Raw genomic sequence first — 27,801 nt, 5'->3', positions numbered from 1 at the left:
ATGTTCTGAGGATGCACAAGAAAAATCCCCTTTTAAGTGGGAGAAACCCGAAGGAGAACCAGACTCAAGAAGGACGACCATCTACCTCGACCTGTTGGGGATTGATTATTTTTCGAATTTGGCCCTGATTTGGCATAATGACAGGGGATTGGAGTAACTCTGACCTGTTTCTGTTCAGATGGAAGTGCATGTACAAGCAGTGGCTCAGCGCTCTCTGAGGCAAGTCTTGTTCATGGGTGTTCTTTTAGTTTAGTTGTTAATTAACGCCACACATGCTGCTCTGAAACGTTCAGGTGTGTGTCAACCCAATACCAAGGAGAAGACACAAGGAGAAGATTTTTTTTTATTATCATTCAAATTTTTTTCAAGGCTATATCCAAATAATTTGGAGTCCATCGTGCAACAGTGAGAAAGATCCAGGGGTGGGTGTTGAAACAAGTTCACCTCATGGTCAGAACATGCAATGTTCAGAGAAACTGCAAAACACCAAAGAGCTTCATTTCAGAGTCTACAGGCATCAGTTTTCAACGTAAATGTAAAAGCTCAAGACAGTACACAGGGGCGGTTCTAGGGGTGGGGCCACAGGGGCATAGGCCCCAGCTGAAATATTATTGGCCCCCTGAAGAGCCCCTGTCCTGTCACTCCATGCCGAAACATTACTGGTGCTAATGAGCCAAATAGGAATGTCCAGCGTGAATAAAGCTTACAGAAGAAGAAGATTTGAACGATCTCGAACGATGTTGGACAAATACTTTACCCCTCTATGAATATTGTGGCCCCTTGATGGCCCCTTAAAAATGCCACTGACAGTACGGTTTAAAAAACGCTGAAAAAACAAGGCTTGCTTGTTTGGGTTTCCTGAAAAAAGAACACGTAGCATGACATAGGTTTGCAAAATTGTATCCGAGCAGGCTACAAGACTTCTTGAACAACATTCTTTGAACAGATGAGCACCACATGCACATGCCAAACACATCATATCAGCACAAATGCTACATACCAACTATCAAGCATGGTGGTGGAGGGCTGATGAGTTGGGCTTCCTGAGCAGTCAGTAAGCTGACCATGAAGTCCTTTATGTGCCACAGAGTCCAGAGTCAAATGTGAGGCCATCTGCCTGACAGCTAAAGCTTGATTCCAAGCACAACACCAAATATAAAATTAAGGGCTTGAAAATGATCAAGGTATTGTAATGGCCTAACCAAGGTCAAGACCTCAACTCAATGCTGTGAAAGGACCTTGGAAGAGCTGTACATAAACAACTGCTTACAAATCTCAATGAACTAAAGCAGTATTGTAAATAAGAGTGGTCCAAATTCCTCCTCAATGATATGAGAGACCGGAAACATGTAGTAATAGTAATTATTGCAAGAATTCTACAAACTACTTTTCACGCACTGCTTCTGCATTTTTGGCTTAGCTTTGGTTGAATAAATTAAATGATGTCCTTTGTTGTAGTTAGTCTAAGGTTGTATTTATCAAATTTTAAGATCCTGGAAGGACCAGATTATTTTTATTATGTCCTGATATGTAAAATATTAAAATTGAAAGACGATTAACTTTCTTTTCACATGATCAAACTTACTCCAGAGTTTAATGATGATGATGATGACATGCTTGTTGGAAAGTTAATGAGGTCCATGGAGGGTGACACCATCTGATAAAAACTATTCATCCTCTGAGTTGTGAGGACAAACATGCACCAAGTTAATTTCAGAGTCAGGTAACAAAACAAGCATTCATTTGTTTTAATAATCTGAGTAAGGTTTATTGCCTTATATCACTTTTGACTATTTTAAGAACCAATTTTGTTATATTGTATTTAGTTTTCGTTAATGGCTGTAAGATTGAATGTAACATATATAATTCTTGGTGGACATGTAGAAGTGCAGCGATACAGATATCTTTATTTTCTGATCATGTTGACAGCCTATATTCTAATCATTTGCTGTAATGCTTCTATTGTATCCCTCATTGTTATTCACAAAAACCTCCATGAGCCTATGTACATTTTTATTGCTGCTTTGTTAATCAACTCTGTTCTTTTTAGCACTAATATCTACCCGAAGCTTTTGATTGACTTTTTATCAGAAAAGCAGATCATATCTTTTCATGCTTGTCAATTTCAGGTTTTTACATTTTACACCTTAAGCATGTCAGAGTTCTTGCTGTTGGCAGCCATGTCTTATGACAGATATGTATCTATATGCAAGCCTCTGCAGTATCCAACCATCATGAGAAAAAATACTGTGAGTATTTTGCTGGTCTTAGCTTGGGTTGTGCCTGCCTGTCATGTTGCAGTTCCAGTTACACAGAATGTTAATATGAAAATCTGCCATTTCACTTCAAAATCAATTTTTTGCAACGGGGTAACTCGTCGTATTTTCTGTGACACTTCAGGAACATTCTCTGTCTTGTCTCTTATTGTTTTTTCAAACATTGGACTTTGTCCTATGCTTTTCATTCTGTTTACATACACAAAGATACTCATTGTTGCTTGTAAGAGTAGTGCAAATGTCAGGAATAAGGCTACACAGACCTGTTTACCTCATCTGCTGGTGTTAATCAACTATTCCTGTTTACTTACTTATGATGTCATTATGATAAGAGTGGAATCTGATTTCCCAAAAACTGCACAACTGGTTATGACACTGCAAATAATAACTTATCATCCTCTTTTCAATCCAGTTATATATGGACTAAAAATGAAAGAAATTACTAAACATCTCAAAAGGTTGCTCTGTCAAGATAAAGTGAAGTAATTTATGAACACCAATGTTTTCATTCACATTTATTTGACGTTTTTATAAATAATGACAAGGTGAAATGAAAAGCTATTGGATAGTTGTGGGTATTTGGAGTTATTTTAAATGAACAGATCACAAGAGAGACAACTATCTGAAAAGGTGTGATGAGTAGAAATCAAATAAGACATTTTTCATCCCACCATATTTCTGTTAAATAAAAAACCCTTTAATGTTTAATATAGTCATATTAGAATTATTATTTTAGAGTCTACTTTTCAAGTCGATTAATATTAATAGACTATAATATACATATATAGTTTATCATTTTTAACGTTGCCACGTCTGTTGTTGAGCATAAATCATGTGTAACCCTGTCTAAATGTTATTGAGACCAAAAAAAAAGCTAAATGAAAAAATAGATTCTATATACTAAAAACACTTTTACATCATATCCCTGTATATTGAATGTGTAATCCTGTTAAATCAATATCTATGTTGGAATACTATGAATGATATTAAATGTACTTTTTCACTCTGTGCTTTGATGGAATCTTTGATTTAGTGTGTTTTCTCTCATCCATCCATTTTCTGTACCTGTTTAATCCAATGCGGGGTACTGGAGGGGATGGATTATATCTCAGCCCATCACAGGCCAAAAAGCTAAAAAAAATAATAATATACCTACAGATTTTTGGTGCATTGTAATGCTTGAAGTTTATGAGGGAACAAAAAGAACAAAACTTCAAAATGAAGAGAGAAGAGGAGAAAAGTTGGATATTTTTCAGAGATTCAATGGAAAAGATACACAAACAGACGCATAATAAAAGCACAAACAATGTAAGCACAAGCATCTCCACTTTCCCCACATGCATTTTGTCAAAGTAAAAAGATTAGAAAAGAAACAAAGTCAAGTTAGTGAGTCAAGTCACCTTTACTTATATGAGACATTTTAAAAACAACCAAGTTTGACCAAAGTGCTTCAGAGATCAAATGAATAACAGTAAAATCTGCTTGGATGACAAAGGCAAGGAAGCTCAAGAAAAAGAGATTGATGTTTAGCAGTGATTTGAATTGCTCAAAAGCTGGAGCAGATTTCATAGAAACTGGTGAGCTTAACTTCATGTATAAAGTGTGCCTTTTATATCATGACAAGGAGATCAGTCCAATAAATTACATTAAATAAATTAAATTAGATTAAATAAAATAGAAAAATACTGTATTTATCCCTAACAGATGGCTGCAAAAAATCTTGCACTCGCCACCACAGACTTTTAGAAGATATGCAACATGTTGGTGTAACTATGTCTGCTGTCTAGGTAAACCCCCAGGTATCTGTCATCCTCATCCACCTCTTCACCTAGGGAGAAGACAGAGTTTGGCTGACTCCTAGTCCTCCTAAAACCCACAACCATCTGTTGTGTTCTGGTTTTGTTCAAGATGAGTTGATTGTTCCCACACCATGCCAGAAAGTGACTGACCAGCTCTCTGTACTCAGCCTCTTGTCCTTGCCTAGCACTTGATGCCTAGCACATGACAAGACTCTGGTGAGAATGGCGAGAGTACAGTCCCCCGTGGGGCTCCTGTGCTGCTGACCATCCTCTTAGACACACAACCCTTGACTCTCACAAACAGTGGTTTGTGATGTAGTCTATAATTTAGGTGATTATGGAGGCATCCACCTGTATTTTCTGCAGCTTCTTACATAACAGTACAGGTTCAATTCTGTTGAAGGCACTGGAGAAATTGACGAACGTGTTCCTCACCATGGTGGCTGCTTTGTCCAGATGAGAGTGGCCTCGCTGAAAGCAAATAGATGATTATATTCCCAACATCAACTCCAGGATGATAAGGAAACTGCAGTGGGTCTTGAGAGGTGTTCACTTGCTTATTTAGATGAGTCAATAACTTTCTCTGTTGTTGAAGACTTATGAAACAGTCGAGTCAGAGGAGCTATATAGAAACTGGACATTACCTGTTTTTGCCAATATACTAAAACTGAAAGATGGAAATTTACAAAAAGATGAGGGAAGATTGGAAGTCATACTGCAACATTAAATTTGATACCTCATGTAAATACTGGAGACCACAATCTAAGCATTCTATTAAACTTCCTGCTACTCGCTCATTCACCTGTGGGGAGAGCTTATGAAGTTGCCTAGTCTGATTTGAATCTGCTGATGAGATGCATGCTGAAAGAAAAAGTGTTGATTATGGAACAGAGGATGAAAGAAGATTGCAGCCAAAGTGAAGGACATGGGTCCGTAGCAAGCTCCGACTGATAGGTCATAGAGGAAAACTGAATAATGACACCATGACTGAGTCTGACATCATTACAACCAGACTCCCATCTCAATGGCCCTCACTTAAACCACAGTTCATCCAGTTCTGCACAGTTTCCCTGTTGTTGCCGGTGCTTCAGTTACAGCAATGGGGATTCTATTGCAAATGCCTTATTTAAACTGGTGCACGTAGAAAAGAAAATGCTCAGACTACACTAGTTGCCATGTTCTTGAGCTTGAATCCAGTTTCTGGCCCACAGAAACAGTCATTAGGAGTCTTACGTATACGTTAACACCCTTTTTGAGTTTGATGATGATGATGATGATGACATTTCTGGTGAGGAAGTTAATGAGATCCTTTGAGGGTGAAATAGTCTAATAAAACAGTCAATCTTCTTGATTCTAAAGACAAACACGCACCAAGGTAATTTCAGAGCCAGGTTAATTTGTTCAATTGTACTGGGTAAGACTTATTTCACTATATCAAGTTTGTCTAGTTTAAAAGCCTGGATAGTTTGGTTATATTGTTTCTTTCATTTAAATTTCAAATCCTTATGGCTGATAAACTAAATATAACGTATATATTTCTTGGTGGACATGTAGAAGTGCAGCGATACAGATATCTTTATTTTCTGATCATGTTGACAGCCTATATTCTAATCATTTGTTTTAATGCTTCTATTGTATCCCTCATTGTTATTCACAAAAACCTCCATGAGCCTATGTACATTTTCATTGCTGCTTTGTTAATCAACTCTGTTCTTTTCAGCACTAATATCTACCCGAAGCTTTTGATTGACTTTTTATCAGAAAAACAGATCATATGTTATCAGGCTTGTCTCTTTCAGGTTTTTGCATATTACTCCTTAAGTAGTTCAGAGTTCTTGCTGCTGGCAGCCATGTCTTATGACAGATATGTGTCTATTTGTAAACCTCTGCAGTATCCAACTATTATGAAAAAAACTACTGTGAGTATTTTGCTGATTCTAGCTTGGCTTGTGCCTGCTTGTCATGTTGCAGTGGCAGTTGGTCTTAACATTAAGAGGAAACTCTGCAAGTTTATCTTGTGGGGAATATTTTGCAACAATTCAATTATGAACCTTTACTGTTTCAGTTCAGTAGCAATATCTCTGTATGGTGTAGCTGTAGTATTCAATATGGCGCTTTTTCCTATGCTTTTCATACTTTTCACATATGCAAAGATACTGACCATAGCTTATCAGAGTTGTGGAGAAGTCAGAAAAAAAGCCACACAGACCTGCTTACCTCACCTACTGGTGTTAATTAATTACTCTTGCTTGTTTTTTTATGATATGGCTATAGTAAGAGTGGAATCTGGTTTCCCAAAAACTGCCCGTTTTGTAATGATTTTACAAATAGTGATATATAATCCTCTCTGCAATCCAATCATATATGGACTAAAGATGAAAGAAATTTCTAGACACTTGCGAAACTTGTTCTGCCAAGCCAAAATTAAATAAAACATTTGTAAGCTATTTTATTGTAATAATGTCTAATGCTCTCCATTTCTATGGCTATAGATGCGTCTTATAATGCGTAATTCCTGATTATCTGCTGGGAGGCTTTTTAAATGTGTGACTTCTTTGAGTTCAAGTCAGTTCAAATGTGAGGTACATCTTTTCCTGAGAATATGCATAAAAATACCAAATTGTATGCAATATGTAATCTCTTTAAATCTGATATGTCTACTTCTCATAATTTGTTTTGGAATATTTTAGACGTAGTTTTTAACTTGTTTGTTCTCTGCAAGAACCTGAATCAAATTGGGGCACCTAATTATTTTGATAGATACATAAAAGAAAGGGACAGAAGTCTTTGGGCATACACTGAGATGTAAATGGTTATCTATGAGTTATGTATATATTCTATTTTGGGTTGAAGGCATTCTGTTTTTAGCTTCAACCACATTTAAGACACTTATGTTGACCGTCTATGGAAATGGAGTGTGTTTCTCATAGAATTCAGAACAAAATCTTCTGTGTTTATGACATTTGATAAACTTTTAGAACATCTCCCTCGAGAAGCTCCTTTCAAAAAGTTTCGATGCAATCTTGTTGGTTTCCTAGAGAGGCAACTTTTTGTTTTTATTTTGCATTGTATGAATCGCGCTAATCTAAAATTGAATGCATTCAATTTGATTGGAGTGAGGATTATTTGATTGGATTATCATCGCATTACAATGAATTGGATTATAATTGGCTTGAATTGGACTGTACAATTGAATTACAGTTGAATGAACTTTTAAAGCAACATAAGAGAAGCTTGTGAATATTAAACTATGTGCTTCTGACTCATTTTGAGGTAAACTGACTTGTGTTGAGTACATTATGAGGTTCTGAACCCCAGAGCATCTGTATGGTGAGATACTACAGTTCAAAACTTTGATTTCCAGTCATACAATGAATCGTTTTGCTTCTTTTGCTGTTTCAACATTTTGTTGGCTTTTGATGGTGACCGTGTGGCCTCTACAACATAACAACAAATTGATGTTTATGGCTGTGCTTATGCAGGGTTCACACAGAGATTTGTTTTCATGACAGTGGTGATAAATCCCAAAACCGTAGAAGGAACCAAAGAGCGTGTGTTACTTTAATGTCCAAAAATTCTGCCTAGTCTATGATAATAATGTCAAACTAGTTTGGCGCATGTAGTAAACTATATTTCCAGACCAACTCTCTTATTTTTGTTTGCAACATTACAATCCACAAGCCCACAGGACATGCTCCACTACAGTGTATGTGAGCAAAATACTACGCTTGCCCACTGATGTCTATTTGTTCCACTAAAACAGTGGGTTCAGACCTCCAGAGTTAGATGATGAAATGTTTAGTGGGGATGTTAATGAGATCCATTGAGAGAAACATGATTATGAAAGCAATTGATCTCAGTTCTGAAACAAACACACAGCAAACACATTTAAAACCATGGTCCTTGTCACTGAGTAGGTTGATTGGTCTTCAGTTTGGTAATCTTGTGAACTGAGACTTACTTTCATATATCAAGTTTATCTGTTAAATTAACCTATTTTATTAACCTATTTTATAATTATCTAAACATTTTAATGGATGCTAGATTGAATACAACATACATCATTCTTGGTGGACATGTCCAAGTGCAGCGATACAGATATCTGCATTTTCTGATCATGTTAGCAGCATACATTCTGATCATTTTATCTAACAGCACAATTGTTTGCATCATTGTAATTTACAGAAACCTCCATGAGCCAATGTATATTTTTATTGCAGCCTTATTAATCAACTCTGTTCTTTTCAGCACGAATATCTACCCGAAGCTTTTGATTGACTTTTTATCAGAAAAACAGATCATATCTTATCAAGCCTGTCTCTTTCAGATTTTTACATTTTACTCTTTAACATGTTCAGAATTTTTACTACTGGCAGCTATGGCCTATGACAGGTATGTGTCTATATGTAAACCTCTGCAGTATCAAATCATCATGAGAAAATCTACTGTGAGTATTTTGCTGTTTCTAGCTTGGGTTGTGCCTGCGTGTCACATCGCAGGGGCACTTGCTCTGACTATCAACAACAAACTCTGCAGCTTCACCCTTCGAGGAGTTTATTGCAACAATTCGGTTAACAGTCTTTACTGCAGGAAAACAGCAATAATGTCTATTTACGGTGTAGTTATTCTGTTTAATGTTGGGTTTCTTCCTATTCTTTTCATACTTTTTACATACACAAAGATACTTGTAATAGCCTATCGGAGTTGTGGAGAAGTCAAGAAAAAGGCGATACAGACCTGCTTACCTCACCTGCTCGTTTTAATCAACTTGTCTTCTCTGTTTACTTCTGATGTCATTCTAGTTCGAGTGCAGTCAAATTTTCCAGAAACTGCACATGTTGTACTAACTCTACAAATTATTATATATAATCCTCTCTGTAATCCACTGATATATGGGCTAAAAATTAACAAAGTTTCGAAACACCTAAAACAGTTGTTCTGTCGAAACAAAGTGGTCAATGTTTGATGTGAAAATACAATAGTTGGAACAGTGAACAACTGCCGGGTTGCTGTAGGTAGATGTAATATCTAACATAACATATTAATTCTGTTAGTTACTTTTTAAGGTCCCATATTTAAGGTATATAGTAGAAATACCTCTAAATGAATTGCTTTAGTTGCTTTAATTGAATGCCATGATATTAAATGTTGCAGGTACTGGTGCTTCTGCATGAGGAAAGATTTGAAGATTTGAGAGTAAAGTTAGATATCTAAATGTCACGGGTGTGTAGCAGATCAAGGACTCAAAAGCAGACTCAGAGGCAGAGATCAGTTTAGGTGGATTTATTTACAATGGTGGAGGATGTTTGGTCTAAAGTCTGGTGTGGCTTAACTTGGAAGGTCTGTGCATGTGTTTTCCAAGCTGCAGACTTTGTCTACAGGGCAGCTTAAGATGGTGGCAAGGCAGGGCTCTGGAATATTTGTTTGGCATGACAAGACAACATTTGAAAATAGTTGAGAGGGCTTGGAAGCAAAGATACTAAGAAGCTGCCTAACTGGCTATACACACAGTGCAGTGATCTGGCGAGGAGTTGTTGAAGCAAAAAGGGATTTTGTGAGCATGTGAATAATGAGCTGCAGCTGCCTTACTCACCAGGAACTGCCCTCATAATTAAGAATACAGACAGGGGGGAGGGTAAAAGAGACTGTTAAGGTGTCGGCTGACACCATGACACAATTTTTTTTTATTTTTATTCAAAGAACATTATAACCGTCTTGTCTTAATAAATCTGTTTCCTGTTTCATATACATATAGGTTTGTAGTTTCAAGTTTGAAATAACATATTTGGGCCCAACATATTTATGACAATGTATAAAATGTACTACATTATTCATGTTTGGAATGTAGCATTTTGTCTGAGTATGCTGTTGATTGACCTTATATGAAATGACATCCAAGATAATAGTGTTTCCTGTTATTTGTGTTGAATTTGTGTCATCTCAAAGACGGCTTCAAAGGAAATAATTTTGTCTACATGTTATTGAAAGCAAACATAAATAATTAATGTAGTCAAATCCAATGTGTATACTGCCCTTTACTTGGCTGAGATACTGAGGCAGAATTTGTGTCTCTGTGTCTTTTTTATGTCCTTTATCTTATCACATGTGGCACCTGTTACATATTTTAATAGGTTATATTAAATGTACTTTTTAAATTTGTCTGTGGTTGGGAAGCTTCTGTGTCTTACAGTCTTTCATTGACTCCAAATGAAAACAATATTTTTTTAATCTATTGTTACTACTTCTACCATCAAAAACAATAACAGTGATAAATTCATGAACATTTGAGCACAGTCCCTGCATGTATTTGGTCAAAAAAACTAAATTATTATATTTATTCAACTGAAATTTACTAATTTAATTCAGTTTGAGGAGACTCAATTCAACAATACAAAATACCGGGGAGATTATTAATCCCAGAAGGGAAATTATTGTGGATTCATTTTGTTACAAACCATCAGCATATTGCTAAGATTAAATAGCCCTTTCTCAGTTATTGACTTGAACCATGAAGATGGAGAATTGAAGATAACCACAAACACCGGCCTCAAATTTTAAGCTGGTATTTTTACAGACTATCATTAATGTTTGGCTGAATAGCTAACAACACATCTGTATTTAATGTGACAGAAGAGTGTAGATTTATTTTTGCTGGCCTCAGACTTGAACCTAAGAGCAAACATTCCACTGTTGATGTTGAGATCCACTGCAGAGGTGATTGTGGTTTGCCCAAATGCAGACAGAACCGAGGATAGCTAACAGTTAACTAAAGAATGAGCTGCACCGAAGTTGGCAGCAAGTTGCAGAAGCTTTGGCAGTGTTGTGCGTATTTAAGTGTTGTTGTGATTTATACTCACAGAAGCTGTGCTGCTTGAGCGGATTCTCCTCATATTTTTGATTTGAGTTACCATGCTAACGCAAGAATTATTTACAAACTAATTGAGCATTCCAAATGTCACCTAAAGTCAGGAAAAAAAACCCCTCCATATTACATGGATCTAAACGCCATGGATGGCAGACAGGAGCAAGATGGAGGAGCAGGTGGAGAAAGTTCTGCACAGTGACTCCCCCTCTACGTCACATGGAGTTTAAACAAATGAGTGTGATCAGTATGAGATGCCTTCAGCTACGATGGAACACAGAGAGATACTGTACAGGAGGTCATCCCTGCCAGCAGCAACTAAAATACATAATATAGCTTATAAAGGCTGTTAAGAGAAAAATGACATGTAATTTGATAATGATAATGTAATTTCCCTTTAGGATAAAGAGATTAGAGATGTTTTTATTAAACAAACCAAGGGCACTGCAGAATATGACATGAAAAACAAGCACAAATAAAGGTACAGGACAGGAAACATTAAGGGTAAAAGACAATGAGAAATGAGTGAGGGGGCAGGAGAGCTATATAATATGGGAGCACAGATTAGTTGAGTGATTAACAGAGGACAGGTGTGAAAAGACAACTGAGGACATCTAGGGGTGATGGCAAGAATAGAGGGAAAGTAAACTAAACTAAGCCAAAGATTGAAAACAGAACACAAGAAGAAACAAAACTTTAACAACAAATTCAGAGGATTAAGAGGTTTAAAATGAGATCTAAACCAGAGCATTGAACAACAACCAAAGCATTGACGATCGACAGAAGAATAAAAATAACATAATATGTGAGCCTAAAGGCCAAAGAATAAACTAGAACAACAACACGTGAAAATCCCATAAACTCTAGCATTTAAACTTCCAAATAATGCAATTAGTGAAACATAATTTGACATTATGTAATAAAAGACTGAACCTTTTTTTTTGGGAACTATTATATATCCTGCTACTCGTACAGTGTTATGGACTTAATCAGAGTAGACATAAAGCACACCTTTCAGGGTACGTTTGAAAAAGACTCACCAGCATAAATTCTGCTCTATGTGGCAAAATAACATGTGAGGTCATCGAATATCACATGTCAGTAACCCCTAGTTATTTTTCCGTTCCATGAAACAACACCCCCTGCCCCTAGAGTTGGAAAAACATGTTTGTTCTTTTGCACTGACCCAGAGAAACCCAGTGGAACTGGAATGATCTTAGTGGAGAGAGAGGCCAAGGTTGATTAAAAACAGTACACAGAGTCAAACAGCTCATTGTCTTAAGCTCCTAGGACAAATATACATGAAGTACAGGTAACTGGGACATGCTGTTTGTAGTCTATTAACGGAGACTTGTTTTTGACCATTTTAACTCTTGTATGTCATCTGCTTAATCTGCATTTTCTCTATATTAGCTTTTATTTTATTACAGTCTAAATGGGTGATAAATGCAATGCAACGTTTATAACCCTGGGCGGACACGTAGAAGTGCACACATACAGATTTCTTTATTTTGTGATCATGTTAGCAATATATATTGTAATAATCTGCAGTAATTCAACCATCATAGGCCTTATATGGATTCACAAAAGCCTACACGATCCTATGTACATTTTCATTGCGGCTTTGTTACTGAACTCTATTCTTTACAGTACGACTATCTACCCAAAACTTCTGATTGACTTTTTATCTGAGAAACAAAGTATAACTTACCCTATTTGTCTGTTTCAGTGCTTTTTATATTACTCTTTAAATGGTGCAGAGTTCTTACTCTTGTCAGCCATGGCTTATGACAGGTATGTGTCTATATGTAAACCTCTGCAGTATCCAACAATCATGAGAAAAACAACTGTTGTAATTATTCTGGCCTTTGCTTGGCTTGCTCCTGCCTGTCAGATTGCAGTGCCGGTGGCTCTGAGCGCTAAAGCCAAACTCTGCAATTTCATTTTAAAAGGGGTCTTTTGCAACAATTCAATTTACAAACTCCACTGTGTGAGTTCAGCAGCGCTGTCTGTGTATGGTGTGATTGTCTTGATAAATGTGACTGTGATCCCTGTGCTTTTCATACTTTTTACGTACACAAAGATTTTTATAATAACCTACAAAAGTTGTGGAGAAGTTCGGAAAAAAGCTGCACAGACCTGTTTTCCCCACCTGCTCGTTTTACTCAATTATTCTTATTTGGTTACATATGATGTCATTATAGTTAAACTGGAATCAGATTAACCTGTAAATGACTTTACAGGTTATTGTATGTCATCCCCTTTTTAATCCTATCATATATGGACTGAAAATGAAAAAAATTTCTAAACACATGAATAGGATTTTCTGTCAAGAGAAAGAGAATTAAAACATGAGCAAACATAATTGATGTACTGTTGCTCTGGTGTAATTATAAAGAAGCAATGTGATTACTCTTTAAGTCTTTGAATAATGATTATCTGCGTTTCATTTAGCCATAATCATAAAACATAAACTAACAAACTAGATTTGATTGTGTAAAGCTTGTCTTTTGAATTGATCAGTTATCAGAATGATGCAAATCACCACTCTAACATTCTCTACTTTACGTCAGTGTTGTTTATGTTATTGGTCTTTATATATAAAAAAAGCAAAGCTCTCTTCAGATTTTAAACCTTTTTCTTAAGATTTAGACAGATTTTACACGAGTCTGGGTTTTAATGTTATAGAAGGCTCCGTACTATTCAAATGCCAACATAATGAACGATAATGAGCCATCACAGAATATCCCAATCAGATACTTGTGATAGAAAATATGTAAAATATTTCTTTCGTCTGTGAATAATCCATGTGTCATAAAAGACAAGGAAGAAAGAGTTGTGCATATTGTGTCAGTTCAAGTCGCATGTTATTGTTATATGGCTTAATCTGCTTTATAGATGTGCAGAGATGGGTGTTGGACAGATAATATTGCTTGACTTGTTTGTCAGGAGAGTAATGTCTCCAGCAGGTTAGACTGTAACGGCCTGCTCGCTGGGCTCTAAACAGGCTGTAAGACAGCTGCAGTACATCCAGAACGCTGCTGCTCGAATCCTGACTAGAACCAGGAAATACGACCATATCAGTCCAGTGCTCAGGTCTCTGCACTGGCTTCCTGTCGCTCAGAGAATAGACTTTAAAACAGCTCTGCTTGTATAAAAGGCTCTTCATGGTCTATCACCAAAGTACTTCTCTGACATGTTAGAGCCATATGAACTGACTTGCACTCTGATAACCTCAGGGAGGGGTCACCTGCTGGAGCCCAGAGTCAGGACTAAACAAGTTAAGCTGAAACTTTATTGTCATGTTGAGATACACAAAATTACTCCTCCGCATTTAACCCATCCAGGTATGCACCTGTTGAACACACACATGCACAGGGTCACACACTCATAGAGACAGATGCCATATTCACTGGAGCAGTGGGCAGCTATTCACAGCGCCCGGGGAGATGTCGGGGGGGTACAGTGCCTTGCTCAAGATGAGGCTGCATTTCCGTTTTATGCTCCTAAAGTCTGGAACAGTCTTCCAGAAGATGTGAGACAGGCCTCAACTCTGACAATGTTCAAATCAAGGCTGAAAACACTTGATTTAGCTGTGCATATGAAAACTGAAAGTATTTTATCTGCACTCGTTGCATTTAATTTAATTAATAGATGATTATTTTTATGTTTTAATGAGTTTATTACCTTGTTGTGATTTTATGTAGCTGTAAAGCACTTTGAATTGCCTTGTGTACAAATTATGCTCAACAAATAAACTTGCCTTTTACTAATTCACTGCATTTGAATGAATACGTTATGATTAAAGAAAACAGTTTGCAGCCCCAATTCCAAAAAAGCTGTGAAGCTGTGTAAAATGCAGATAAAGAAAGAAAACAAGCATTTGCAACTGAGGAAGCATTTGCAATGGCTCCTGTTTGTGTGGTCAGGCCTCCAGGGTTTGATGCTGATGTAACTTTACTGGTGTAAAGTTTAATGAGATCCACGGAGGGTGACAATCTCATAAAAACAAATCATCATCGGAACTCTGAAGACAAACATGCAGAGTGTAACTTTTGTCAATAAATTATGTGGTCGATATATAAGTAAGGATTTGACCAAATCACTTGATTCATCTTTCATAAATCAAATTTATAAACCTGTTAAATTTGGTTATATTTTATTTTTGCTCATGTTTTGTATGGAAGCTCGATTAAATACAACATACATCATTTTTGATGGACATGTTGAAGTGCAGCGATTCAGATATCTTTATTTTCTGATCATGTTGACAGCCTATATTCTAATAATTTTCTTTAATGCCTCCATTGTATGCCTCATTGTTATTCACAAAAACCTCCATGAGCCTATGTACATTTTTATTGCTGCTTTGTTAATCAACTCTGTTCTTTTCAGCACGAATATCTACCCGAAGCTTTTGATTGACTTTTTATCAGAAAAACAGATCATATCTTATCAGGCCTGTCTCTTTCAGGTTTTTACATTTTACTCCTTAAGCTGTTCAGAGTTCTTGCTGTTGGCAGCCATGTCTTATGACAGATATGTGTCAATATGTAAACCTTTGCAGTATCCAACCATCATGAGGAAAACTACTGTGAGTATATTTTTGGTCCTGGCTTGGGTTGTGCCTGCCTGTCACGTTGCAGTTCCAGTTACACTGAATATTAAGAACAAACTTTGCACCTACACTTTAAAAGGATTTTTTTGCAACAATGCACTTAGCAGCCTTTACTGTGTGAGTTCAAGATTGCTATCTGTGTATGGTGTAGTTGTTCTATTTAATGTTGGAATTTTTCCTATGCTTTTTATACTTTTTACCTACATAAAGATACTGATTATAGCTCATAAGAGTTGTGGAGAGGTCAGGAAAAAGACTGCACAGACCTGCTTACCTCACCTGCTAGTTTTGATCAACTATTCTTTTTTGCTTACGTATGACGTTGTTATAGTTAAACTGGAATCAGATTTTCCAAAAATTGCACGTTTTGTAATGACACTGCAAATAATTACATATAATCCTCTCTGCAATCCGATCATATACGGACTAAAGATGAAAGAAATTTCTAGACATCTGAAAACGCTGTACTGTCAAGCCAAAGATAGATAATTTCATAATTTACAATGCTTAGTATTGTATGAATAAACATGATAGAGATGTGAAAATATTCAATCGAATTTTAAATGTAGAGATATATGTACCTCTGACAGTCTAAACTTTCCAAGATGAGATTTTTATTTTTTGATGAAGACACGTTTCTGCTCAGCATTTTTCTGGTACCCTGCTGTCTGTAAGGATTAAGGATGTCTTTATTACTCCTGACGGGTAATTAGTTGTACATGCAGAATTATACATGTAACCTGACAGGAGAAACTTGATCTTCGTGACCTCGTACACATTAAGAAGTTCATCCAGAGATGTTGCATCAGCAACACACCTTAACAGTCTGCTTCAACTTCTGAGGATATATGTTCCAGCTGATAAAAGAGAATGCATGAAGAGATCCAATGAAACAAGAAAATAAAAATTTTATAGGTATCAAAACTGCCAAGCTAAGAATTAAAGTAGATGCAAGGCTTGTTGTTGCGGTTATGCATCATCCACCTGGCCCTTACTGAAAGTTCTGCCTGAATTCTCAGAGTTTTTAAATCTCAGTGCAGAGGATAGATGCATTCATGACAGTCTGTGACTTTAACATTCTTGTAGATTTTGAAAATGATAGCTGTAATGTTGCTTTTAATTCTGCGTTAGACTCAACTACTCACTCTAATCACCACGCCGTTGAACTTGTTCTGGCATTAGAAGCAATCGGTTAACAGTATTTTCTCACAACCCTACAAATAGTTAAGTATAATCCTCTGTTTAATCCAATTATCACTGGAACAAAAATGTTAAGCTGACATTTTAAAAGGATGTTCTTTTTTCAAACAAATAAATCTATTCATTAACAATCCCTATTAATGGAACAATAACAGAAGAATGTGAAAAGATGGTACTCAGTTTGTGGAAGCTAATGAAGAAGCAGTTTTCTGTATGTAAAACGCTACAGTTCACTTATTTATATCATACAATTTTTAATTTGAATTTCATTTGTTTAAAATTTTCACATCCAACATGATCCTTATGATTATGACTGTAAATGACATGTATATAAACACTATTCAATTAATTTACATGTTTTATCTTTTTATTTCAGCATAACTTAAATGGCCTAAAATATCTGATTTATTCTGATTTACATGTCACTGATGTTGTCAAAAAAGGGGCCATACTGACAGCTGTATGCCTGTGCTCAGTCATACCAGCTGTGTGTAGAGACTGCCGATATGTTCACTGATACCAACTCTGTGTTAGGTGTAACTGTGGGTCATGTGTGCAAGTGCAAGTAGGATGATGTGAACATACAGTAGAATCAGACATACGGTAAACAGGTGGTTAGTAGGAGGGGGGCTCCGCAGCTGTTTGGCCTGTATTTCAATGTTGACTGAATAAAATGCATCCAGTTTGAATTTTGCTGTCTACAGAAGATTATTTGTGACTCCTCTTGTGTCTTGACTATTTTTTAAGCCACTGATATTATACAATTTTGAGCCTGCATGCCAGTTTGACTGAGGTGACCAAGAGACAGGGGATGTAGGAAGATCCTCCACTACACTGATAAAACACGTGTATGAATATGTAATCATGTTAAATGAGCCCTCTGTTCCCCCTTTGTGATAGATTACATTCAATAAACTGTCACTGTATGTGAAGGATGGTTTAGGATGTAAAACAAAAAGGTTTTGGATGTGTGGAAGCAAAAATACTTATCTGAGCTGGTGCATAATTCTGTGATTCAACTATTCTGATCAAAATGACTTTTTTTCTGAAACATAAATCATGATATGTGTTTTCATCAAAGATCTTATATAGATATTGTAGTTGTTATCAATCAATAAATCAAAAACTTAGTTTTAAGCTTTGATGTTATTAATAATGATGTTTGCTGGTTTTGCGAGGAAAGAAGAATAATGCACATTAGCTTTTTATTCACTTTTTCTGCTTTAATTGGATATAATTGCAAATAATATGCCATATATTCTTGAACACAGGCTTTTATCTAATTTCAAAATGGATTTTAACATTCTTTTTGTTTCATATTCAAATAAATGTCAGAGTCATCACATGCCATCACATGACATTTGCTCGAGTGTACACTGCTGACTCTGTAATCGTAAGTCTTCTGCAGGGTGTGGAATGAGATCATGGCCGTGTTGTTCATCACTTTGTCCACTCGTGTGACAGATCAGCCTCTTTGAAATTGAGGACATTTTTGCTTTTCTGAATTTTCTGGGTCTTCTGGAATCTGTGGGTTTAATGGCATAACAGCTGAGTTCCATTAGCATAAAATGGTAATTTACATCATAAGCTGGCCCAGAGTTAGCATTTAGATAGACAGTGAATAGAATAAATAGAGAACAGAAGGCAGCTAAGGAAATGAAGCGACATAAGTGGCTTATGTATATAAGGCAGTTCACATGTTCCCAACTCTGCACCCTACTGCTTAGAGGAATTGTAATACTTTAGACTGTTCAATGTAAACCAGCTGTGTAAATGCAGTGGTAGAAACTTCAAGCTGCTAGAGCAAATAAGACATTTATTTTATTATAACTTGGATTTATTGAGATGAGTGTTAAAACTGTGATCACTTGTACTTATAATCCTAACTATATATGAACCTTTACTAACTAATAAATCTAAAACATTTCATTATATATTTCCATAAAAGTTCTCCTTTCTGATATCTGTATCATCAGTGGGATTTAGTTCAGCATGTGGGTAAAAATACTGTTCCAAAGGAGTTGGAAGAGTGCTCGTCTGCATGTCCAAGCAGAACAGATCTGGTGGATCCTCGACTTTACCAGAACCATGGAAAAATAATATTATAGAAATTAAACTGTACTTTAGAGGATGCATTAGCAGATATATAGAGGACAGTAAACGATTCCAAGTAATATAAATCATAAATTTCCATACCTCATCATAGATTGATGTAGAAATGTGGGAAAGTGAATTACTCCAACAAATTGATCAATCTTTACACTATAAATCAGGTGTAGAAACATATTCAGACATCAAACACCACAACAAGATCAGGTGAGTTATCCAAATTATTATTTAGGAACCTTTATTTTGACTCTGCAGAGAAGTCTCTTGAGGTGTTTAGTAATTTCCTTCATTTTCAGCCCATATATAATTGGATTAAAAAGCGGATGATATATTATTATCTGTAAAGACATTATAAAATTCACAGTCTTTGAAAATTCAGATACCAGTGTATTTATAGTTACATCAGATCCAACCAAACATGAAAAGCTGATTAAAACTATCAAATGAGGCAAACATGTCTGTGCAGCTTTTCTCCTGACTTCTTTAGAACTCCGGTATGATATTATGATTATCCTGGTGTATGAAAATAATATTAAAAGCACAGGGAAAAGTGCAACATTAACAAGTATGATTGTAGGAAGTATATCTAGTACCACTGAGTGCCCACACAAAAGATTGTAAAGTGGACCTTTACAAATTATGCCTTTTAGGATGAAGCGACACAGTTTTGAATTAAAAATCATGACAGCCATCTTAAACACACTGAAGTGAAAAGTAGGTATAGTCCAAGCTAAAGCCAAAAGAATACTCACAGTCCTTTTTGACATAATAACTGGATATTGCAGAGGTTTACATATAGACACATATCGGTCAAAAGCCATGACTGTCAAGAGTGAAAATTCTGATGCGTTTAAGGAGTAAAACATGAAACTTTGAAAGAAACAAGCTGGAATAGATATGATCTGCCTCTCAGATAACAAGTCGGTCAGAATCTTTGGATAGAAGATAATGCTGAACAGAACAGAGTTCAGTAACAAAGCTGCAATAAAAATGTACATAGGCTCATGTAGGCTTTTCTGGAACACAATGAGAAATATAATAGTCGAACTGCAGGAGAGTATTAGGATATATACAGCAAACATGATCACAAAATAAAGATATCTGTATTTTTGCAATTCTATAAATCCACCAAGAGTTATATATGTAGCATTCAGTTCAACATCCATCAATCTTATCAAAGTTGAAATGTAAATTAATAAAGCTGGAATATAACAGAATTAATAACATATAGCATTAAAAAATACCTTTTGAAGAGTTCTGTATTGTAGAGTTTTTATTCTTACTGCTGTGATTTATACTCATCTGATCTGGACACAACAAGCCTTTGTATCTTTGAATCACAGACTGAAGGGTTTGAGCTTACAGACTGTTTTTATGAACCTGCTTCACTCTCAGTGGACTTCATTAATCAATCCAACAAGAGCAACTTGTAAACATCAAATTCTGGAGGCCTGTACCACACACTAACCATATTTTTCCTAAATCATTTGAGAAACATTGCTATATTATTGGATTGTACAACAGTTATTATCTATAAGACATATAAACAATGAATTAATCTGACTGATAAACAACAATAATGTATATAGTAACTGTAATATTAGCCCAATATCCCTCTAGAACATGTAATAGCTGTAATAGCTTACCAACTGCACAAAAATGTTGTATGAAGTCACAACAAATGCAACAAAACTGTGAAATGTCAACATTTATGTTATAGTGGGTAACCCTAACTATGAACTTTTTAGTTTTCATCACATAACCATGTGAGTTTCATATCGAACCTTAACGATGTGCGTAATTTTTTGCTCTTAGAAAATATCATCCTAAACTGGTGTCTGGGAATCTTGGAGATCTGGAGCTCTGGAAAATATTTCCTGAGCTCCAAGCTAGATGAATTAAGGCTACAGGTGGCAACTAACAACAGCATGAAGGACAGCTGTATCCTTCTGATTACAGAGACCTGGCTAAATCCATTCATCCTGGACTCTGCTATCAAGCAGACAGGTATGCCAGCTGTGTAGGGTGACCAGGTAGATAAGCAGACCAGCAAGAAAGGAACCCCAAAGCAGGTACTATAAAATCAGAGAGTCCCTCCAGGGAATCAGCTTTGGGAAGGCATGGTGGCCATCTCAGGGATCCCTCCAGGGATTGGGCCTCTCAGATGGTCCGAGGACTCACAAGATGACCACAGGCTTCACAGCTTGTGCGTGAGCAGGCATGACAGCTGCCAGTTCCATGACTTGGACTTGCAGGCACTCCGCATCCTTGTGGACATGGGCAGCAGGTACATCGGCTGCCCCATGAACATGGACAGGAACAGGATTAGCATGGCATCTGCAGACCCCTGGGCAGAGACATAAACAGGGTTTGATTTTGCACCTTTGGACCCTGCAACAGGAAAAGGACCTGGGAAGGAGCTGGAGAGTGCCCACCTTCACACTCTCTGAAAGCTGAGAAGGAGTAGCCAGGGAATTGGCATACCCAGAAACCAGCAAGATGTGCTCTGGCTCTGATAAGGAACAACAAACATTCCCCAAGGTTAATTTTTGGCCTTCTGTGAGATTAGCAAGGCTGCTGTGTTTTAAGGGCATGAACATGTTTATATTAATGTTTATGTTTATGCATTTGGCAGACGCTTTTATCCAAAGCGACTTACAACTGACCGCTGGGATAGGCTCCAGCCCCCCCGTGACCCGACCGACAGATTAAGCGGGTATAGAAAATGGATGGATGGACATACAACTGAGGATATAACATTACAGCCAACATCAAAGCTAACAATGAGCTACATAGAAAGAAAACCACTAGTCAGGCTCTGTCAGCGGTGGCAGGGGTGACAATGTGGAGATTGACTGCAGGCATAGAGGGAAGTACAGAAAGAGAAAGTGCAGAGGAGGGTATAAGAAAGTACAGGTTAAATGCTAGGGTAGGATATATTCTCTGAAGAGCTGGGTCTTCAAGAGTTTCCTGAAGATAGACAGGGATGTCCGTCTTCTTGTAGCACTTGTTAGGTCATTCCACCATCGTGGAACAACACATGAAAAGAGTCTATATTATCTTGAGTGTGGTGTAGGTACTGCAAGACGACAATCCTCTGACGACTGGAGTAGGTATAAGCTTTTGCAAGAGTTTTCAAGAAGATGGGAGCCGTTCCATTAAGCACTTTGTACGCTAACATCAGTGATTTGAATTTGACCAGTATGGAGGGTGTTGCAGTAGTCACAGTGGGAGATGATCATAGGAGCACCAGGAGCTGGGTGGCATGTTTTGGTTTGGTACTGCCTGATCTTTCTTATGTTTAGCAAAGCGAAGCGGCACGATCGAGCGACTAGGGCAACATGATCTTTAAAGGTCAGTTGGTCATTAAACATGACATCAAAGTTTCCGGCTACCTTTGATGGAGCAAGAGATAGGGATTCAGTTTGGATGCTGATGCTGTGGTGTATGGTTGGTTTAGCTGGGAAGACAAGCAGTTCAGTCATAGAGAGGTTCAGTTGGAGGTGATGGGCTTTCATCCATGTTTATATGTCAGAAAGACAGTCTGAGATTGGTGCTGAGACCGTGTAGTCGTGATCGGATGATCTGGCCCATTGATGTGGTGTATATGGCAAAGAGAAGAGGTCCCAGTAATGAACCTTGAGGGACCCCTGTGGCAAGGTGGTGTGCTGCAGAAGTTAGCTAAATTAAAAAATATGCTAATTTTCCAACAGGAAAGGTCTTTATAATGTTTGTCTGAGAATCAACAAAACCCACATATTAAGAGACATTAAACACTCAACAAATGACCTCTGATGTATGTTAATATGTGAATTAGTATTAAAAATAGTGGCATATTGTTTTCTTCCGCGATCTCCGGTGCCCCCTGGTGTTAGGCGGCCTTAGCATTTGCCTATACTGCCTAAGCCACAGACCGGCCCTGATGGCATTGACCTTGTTTTATTTTCTTACTATAATCACACCATTCCTCCAAATGGGTCATAATAAAAAACAACCTGACTGATATACGGTGTTTGTCTTTTATTTTTCCTCCTTTATTACCGCTCATCTATTTTATTTTCTATTAATTTAAATTAGAATCAGTATTTAGTTAGCATGAATTGGTTTGTAGTACAAAGTTATTTGTATTAGATGTGTTGAGGTTTATCATTCTATGCTTACTGTCAAATGTTTCTTACTTTGTACACAACAGCTTACAGGAACTTGTACACTGTCTATGTATTCTTCAGTGTCCCTGCGACCCTAAATTGTATAAAGCAGGTATAGAAAATGTGTGGATGTATTGTTCACCAGCAGTGTAAACACCATTGCAGAACTTCAAACAATTTGAGCAAATAAAACTTTTTAGATTTTGATTAAAGTTTATTGAAACTCTCCACTGACACTCCCAGTTACAGTAAAACTTGTACCTACTACCCAAACTGTGTATGAACTTTAATGACAAACTCTTTTTACAATGGCCTCAAATAAAATCACAAACATTTTATTATTTATTTTACCTAAACTTTCCCATTTCTCTTATCTTATAATTTTAGTGTGACATTTAGCTTGGTTGGAGTTTAGGTCGAGCACATTGGTAAAAATACTGTTGTCAGAGAGGGGGGTGGGAGAGTATGAGGAGGAGAGGCCTGGTGAGAACACCACTTTAAACACTTTAAACTGCTGTTGAAATTCGTGTTAACAGAATTTTTTTGTAAATGAATTGCTGTAAAAATTCAATTTTAAGACAGACACAATTGTGAGGATCTTTTAAAAAATGCATTATGTGAATTAAACTGTACTATATGTACTATAGAGGTCTAAAACATTTTAGCAGTGATAGAAAGGACATAACCTGAGAAACACTGTTTACATTATCACTTAAAGTGAGGCTATAACTACATCTGAGGAAAATAAGCAAATCCAAACAATGTAAATCATACATTTGTACACTGAAAACTGATGTAGAGGTGTCGGAAACTGAATTACTCCAACAAACTGATCAATCATTACACTATAAATCAGTTGTAGAAATATATTCTGACATTAAACACCACTACAGGATCAGGTGAGCCTCTTATCCAAATTACTATTCAAGAACCTTTATTTTGACTCTGCAGAGCAGTCTCTTGAGGTGTTTAGTAATTTCCTTCATTTTCAGCCCATATATAATTGGATTAAAGAGTGGCGGATATATTATTATCTGTAAAGACGTTATAAAATTTTCAGTCTTTGAAAATTCAGATACCAGTGTATTTACAGTTACATCAGATGCAACCAAACATAAAAAGCTGATTAAAATGATCAAATGAGGCAAACATGTCTGTGCAGCTTTTCTTCTGACTTCTTTAGAACTCCGGTATGTTATCATGATTAACCTGGTGTATGAAAATAATATCAAAATCACAGGGAAAAGTGCAACATTAACAAGTATGATTGTAGGAAGTATATCTAGTATTACTGAGCGCCCACACAAAAGTTTGTAAATTGGACATTTACAAATTATTCCTTTTAGGATGAAGCCACACAGTTTTGAATTAGAAATCATTAGAGCCATTTTGAACACACTTATGTAAAAAACAGGCATAATCCAAGCTAAAGCCAAAAGAATACTCACAGTCCTTTTTGACATAATAACTGGATATTGCAGAGGTTTACATATAGACACATATCGATCAAAGGCCATGACTGTCAAGAGTAAAAATTCTGAAGCGCTTAAGGTGTAAAACATGAAACTTTGAAAGAAACAAGCTGGAATAGATATGATCTGCCTCTCAGATAACAAGTCGATCAGAATCTTTGGATAGAAGATAATGCTGAACAGAATAGAGTTCAGTAACAAACCTGCTATAAAAATGTACATAGGCTCATGGAGGCTTCTCTGAAACATTATGAGGAATGTTATAGTGGAATTAAAGCAAAGTATTAATATATATATTGTAAACATGATCACAAAATAAAGATATCTGTATTTGTGCAATTGCATAAACCCATCAAGAGTTATATATGTAGCATTCAGTTCAACATCCATCAAACTTATCAAAGTTGAAATGTAAATTAATAAAACTGTAATATGACAGATTAAGCTAATATTAAAGATAATTAGCTGTCAACAGTACAGTATTGTCTTACTGCTGTAATTTCTACTTATCTGATCTGGTACTGCACACAACAAGTCTTCATATCTTTGATTCACAGACTGAAGGGTTTACAGTTTGCAGATTGTTTTTATAAAACTGCTTCATCCTCAGATGACTTCATTAATCTGTCCAACAAGAGCAACTTGTAAACAGCTCAAACTCCAGAGGCCTGCACCGCACATTGTGTCGTAACTTATTATATATATATATATATTATGACATGCCGTTCAGGAAATTAATCTTTGAATATATGGAATGAAACTCTGAATATATTGAATGAACCTTGAATATATGGAATGAAACTCTGAATATATTGAATGAAACTCTGAATGTATTGAATGAACCTTGAATATATGGAATGAAACTCTGAATATATTAAATGAACCTTGAATATATGGAATGAAACTTTGAATATATTGAATGAAACTCTGAATATATTGAATGAACCTTGAATATATGGAATGAAACTTTGAATATATTGAATGAAACTCTGAATATATTGAATGAACCTTGAATATATGGAATGAAACTCTGAATATATTGAATGAACCTTGAATATATGGAATGAAACTTTGAATATATTGAATGAAACTCTGAATATATTGAATGAACCTTGAATATATTGAATGAAACTTGACTGACGTCAGACTTCACGGAAGTGCCTGCGGCCATCTTGTCTAAGGTGTGGCACTGGCTACTGTGGCGAAAAGCGAATGACAATGAGTCAGTCCGCTCGGAATTTCGTAGGAGGAATATTAAAGTATGTGGACATCATTAACACACTGGCGAATGCATGTACGGGCCAAAATCCTCCCGATAACCCTGTAATTTTATTTAGTGTATTATTTTTCTGTGGCACTTATGGGACTTTACAGACATGTCAAAGCTTAGCTGTACACTATGTGCAGTGCTGGACCCTGGAGTTTAAGTTGTTTACAAGTTACTCTTGGAGGACAGTTTTTGGGGACCTAAGGAAGATGCCTCCTCTGTCATATCTCAGTTCTATTCATTAACATTTCAACTTTGATAATCTTGATGGATGTTGAACTGAATGCTACATATATAACTCTTAATGGGTTTATAGAATTGCACAAATACAGATATCTTTATTTTGTGATCATGTTTACAATATATATCCTAATACTCTGCTGTAATTCCACTGTCATATTCCTCATTGTGTCTCAGAGAAGCCTCCATGAGCCTATGCACATTTTTATAGCAGGTTTGTTACTGAACTCTATTCTGTTCAGCACTGCTGTCTTTCCAAAGCTTTTGATGGACTTGTTATCTGAGAGGCAGATCATATCTATTCCAGCTTGTGTCTTTCAACATTTCATGTTTTACACCTTAGTTGCTTCAGAATTTTTACTGTTGACAGTCATGGCTTTTGACCGATATGTGTCTATATGTATACCTCTGCAATATCCAGTTATTATGTCAAAAAGGACTGTTAGTATTCTTTTGGCTTTACCCTGGACTATATCTGCTTTTCATGCGAGTGCGTTCAAGCTGGTTATTCTGAATTACAATCCACAGCTGTGCAGCTCTACTCTAAAGGGGATCTATTGTAATAGTCGACTTTATGATCCTGTGTGTTCAAGCTCAACAGCATCAGTTATAGTGACTATTATAATACTAATCAATGTTGCAGTTTTCCCTGTGATTTTGATATGTTTTTCATACACCAGCATACTAATAATATCTTGTAGAAGTTGTGTGGAAGTGAGGACAAAAGCTGCACAGACTTGTTTTTGTCACAGTCTGCATCTGTAACAGGCTTTTGTCATGTCACAGTTTATGTTTAATCATGTTTTCAGGTTATGTTCCCCTGTCACATTCAGTTCACTCAAGTCACCTGGTTAATTGTTCACAGCTGCACCTCATGTCACTGATCACTCCCCTCCAGTTCCTTCAACACCATACGGCCTCCCAAACTGGAAGAGAAGCTTGTAGGTATGAGTGTGGCACCCTCCCTGACATTGTGGATTATAGACTATCTGACTGCCAGACCACAGTATGTCAGGATGACAATTTGCACAGCTGTCAATATTTTAATAGTTTTTAAATTTGTCAATATCTGTAATATTTTATTATCGCCTTGTACTGTCGGCACTTTCATCCATTTGCACTGTATTTATCTTCAACTTGTTATTTGTGTACAACTGCCCTGTGTGCCTTTAATGGCCCATGGGGACAAATAAAGTTTTTTTTTAATTGAATGAGGAAAACCCCCATAAAACAGCATCCTCAACACCCCTCGGGAATGCCAAACCAGCAACAACACCTAGATTCCAGAAATTAAATTTCAGAAACATTTTTCTGTGTTGTTTTGGATGCTGTGCTGTTGTGATGCATAACCAAGGCAACAGGAAAGTTGTTGTAACTTCTTACAGCTTCTTACAGTCTTCCAAAGCTCAAGTGATACCTGGAATAGGACCCCCAAATCAAAATGAGTGGAAGCGGAGACGTCTAGGATAAAGAGCAGGAACAAAATGGAGAAAAAGATTAGGGAAGGTTAAACTATTTCTTCTATTGATCAGCATGGGAAGCGAGAGATCGCTGATATATAAAATGGACAAGCTTATAGCCCTGATGAAGCTGCAGCAGTAGTATCAGGAAGGCAATATATATATTTGCAGAAACAACAACTCTGTAATCAGAGTCACTTAAGACTATAAGATTTGACAGAGACTGTGGACAGAAAGGTAAAAGTAAAGGAGGAGGATACCAGCTTGTTAACAACAGATGGTGTTATCCTTGACATGCCACTGCTAGCGGGCATCTCTGCACCGCAGATCTAGAATTTGGCTGTGAGTTT

General features: G+C 36.6%; 9 protein-coding genes across 9 annotated transcripts in view; 7 read left to right on the top strand and 2 right to left on the bottom strand.

Moving 5' to 3' along the window:
* Positions 1-27,801, top strand: part of gdap2 (ganglioside induced differentiation associated protein 2) — a 358,630-nt gene that overhangs the window by 316,217 nt on the left and 14,612 nt on the right. The gene's annotated exons all lie outside the window — the stretch shown is intronic.
* Positions 1,836-2,762, top strand: LOC140319249 (olfactory receptor 10K2-like). Its single transcript, XM_072396842.1, has one exon. It carries the CDS (start codon positions 1,836-1,838, stop codon positions 2,760-2,762), a length of 927 nt encoding a protein of 308 aa, XP_072252943.1.
* LOC140319975 (olfactory receptor 6N2-like) lies at positions 5,581-6,507 on the top strand. Its single transcript, XM_072397739.1, has one exon. It carries the CDS (start codon positions 5,581-5,583, stop codon positions 6,505-6,507), a length of 927 nt encoding a protein of 308 aa, XP_072253840.1.
* LOC140319248 (olfactory receptor 2AT4-like) lies at positions 8,109-9,041 on the top strand. Its single transcript, XM_072396841.1, has one exon. The coding sequence runs from the start codon at positions 8,109-8,111 to the stop codon at positions 9,039-9,041; it is 933 nt and encodes a 310-aa protein (XP_072252942.1).
* Positions 12,373-13,161, top strand: LOC140319974 (olfactory receptor 2T27-like). Its single transcript, XM_072397738.1, has one exon. The coding sequence runs from the start codon at positions 12,373-12,375 to the stop codon at positions 13,159-13,161; it is 789 nt and encodes a 262-aa protein (XP_072253839.1).
* Positions 15,118-16,044, top strand: LOC140319973 (olfactory receptor 4B1-like). Its single transcript, XM_072397737.1, has one exon. The coding sequence runs from the start codon at positions 15,118-15,120 to the stop codon at positions 16,042-16,044; it is 927 nt and encodes a 308-aa protein (XP_072253838.1).
* LOC140319247 (olfactory receptor 10AG1-like) lies at positions 19,089-20,030 on the bottom strand. Its single transcript, XM_072396840.1, has one exon. The coding sequence runs from the start codon at positions 20,028-20,030 to the stop codon at positions 19,089-19,091; it is 942 nt and encodes a 313-aa protein (XP_072252941.1).
* LOC140319246 (olfactory receptor 10J4-like) lies at positions 23,933-24,874 on the bottom strand. The gene has a single exon (XM_072396839.1). The coding sequence runs from the start codon at positions 24,872-24,874 to the stop codon at positions 23,933-23,935; it is 942 nt and encodes a 313-aa protein (XP_072252940.1).
* On the top strand, positions 26,019-26,756 carry LOC140319244 (olfactory receptor 11A1-like). Its single transcript, XM_072396838.1, has one exon. The coding sequence runs from the start codon at positions 26,019-26,021 to the stop codon at positions 26,754-26,756; it is 738 nt and encodes a 245-aa protein (XP_072252939.1).

This window comes from Leuresthes tenuis, unplaced genomic scaffold (assembly GCF_036924035.1).
Source record: "Leuresthes tenuis unplaced genomic scaffold, fLeuTen1.0.hap1 SCAF_12, whole genome shotgun sequence".
Taxonomy (NCBI): Eukaryota; Metazoa; Chordata; class Actinopteri; order Atheriniformes; family Atherinopsidae; genus Leuresthes; species Leuresthes tenuis.
This window is presented reverse-complemented; position numbering and strand designations above follow the sequence as displayed.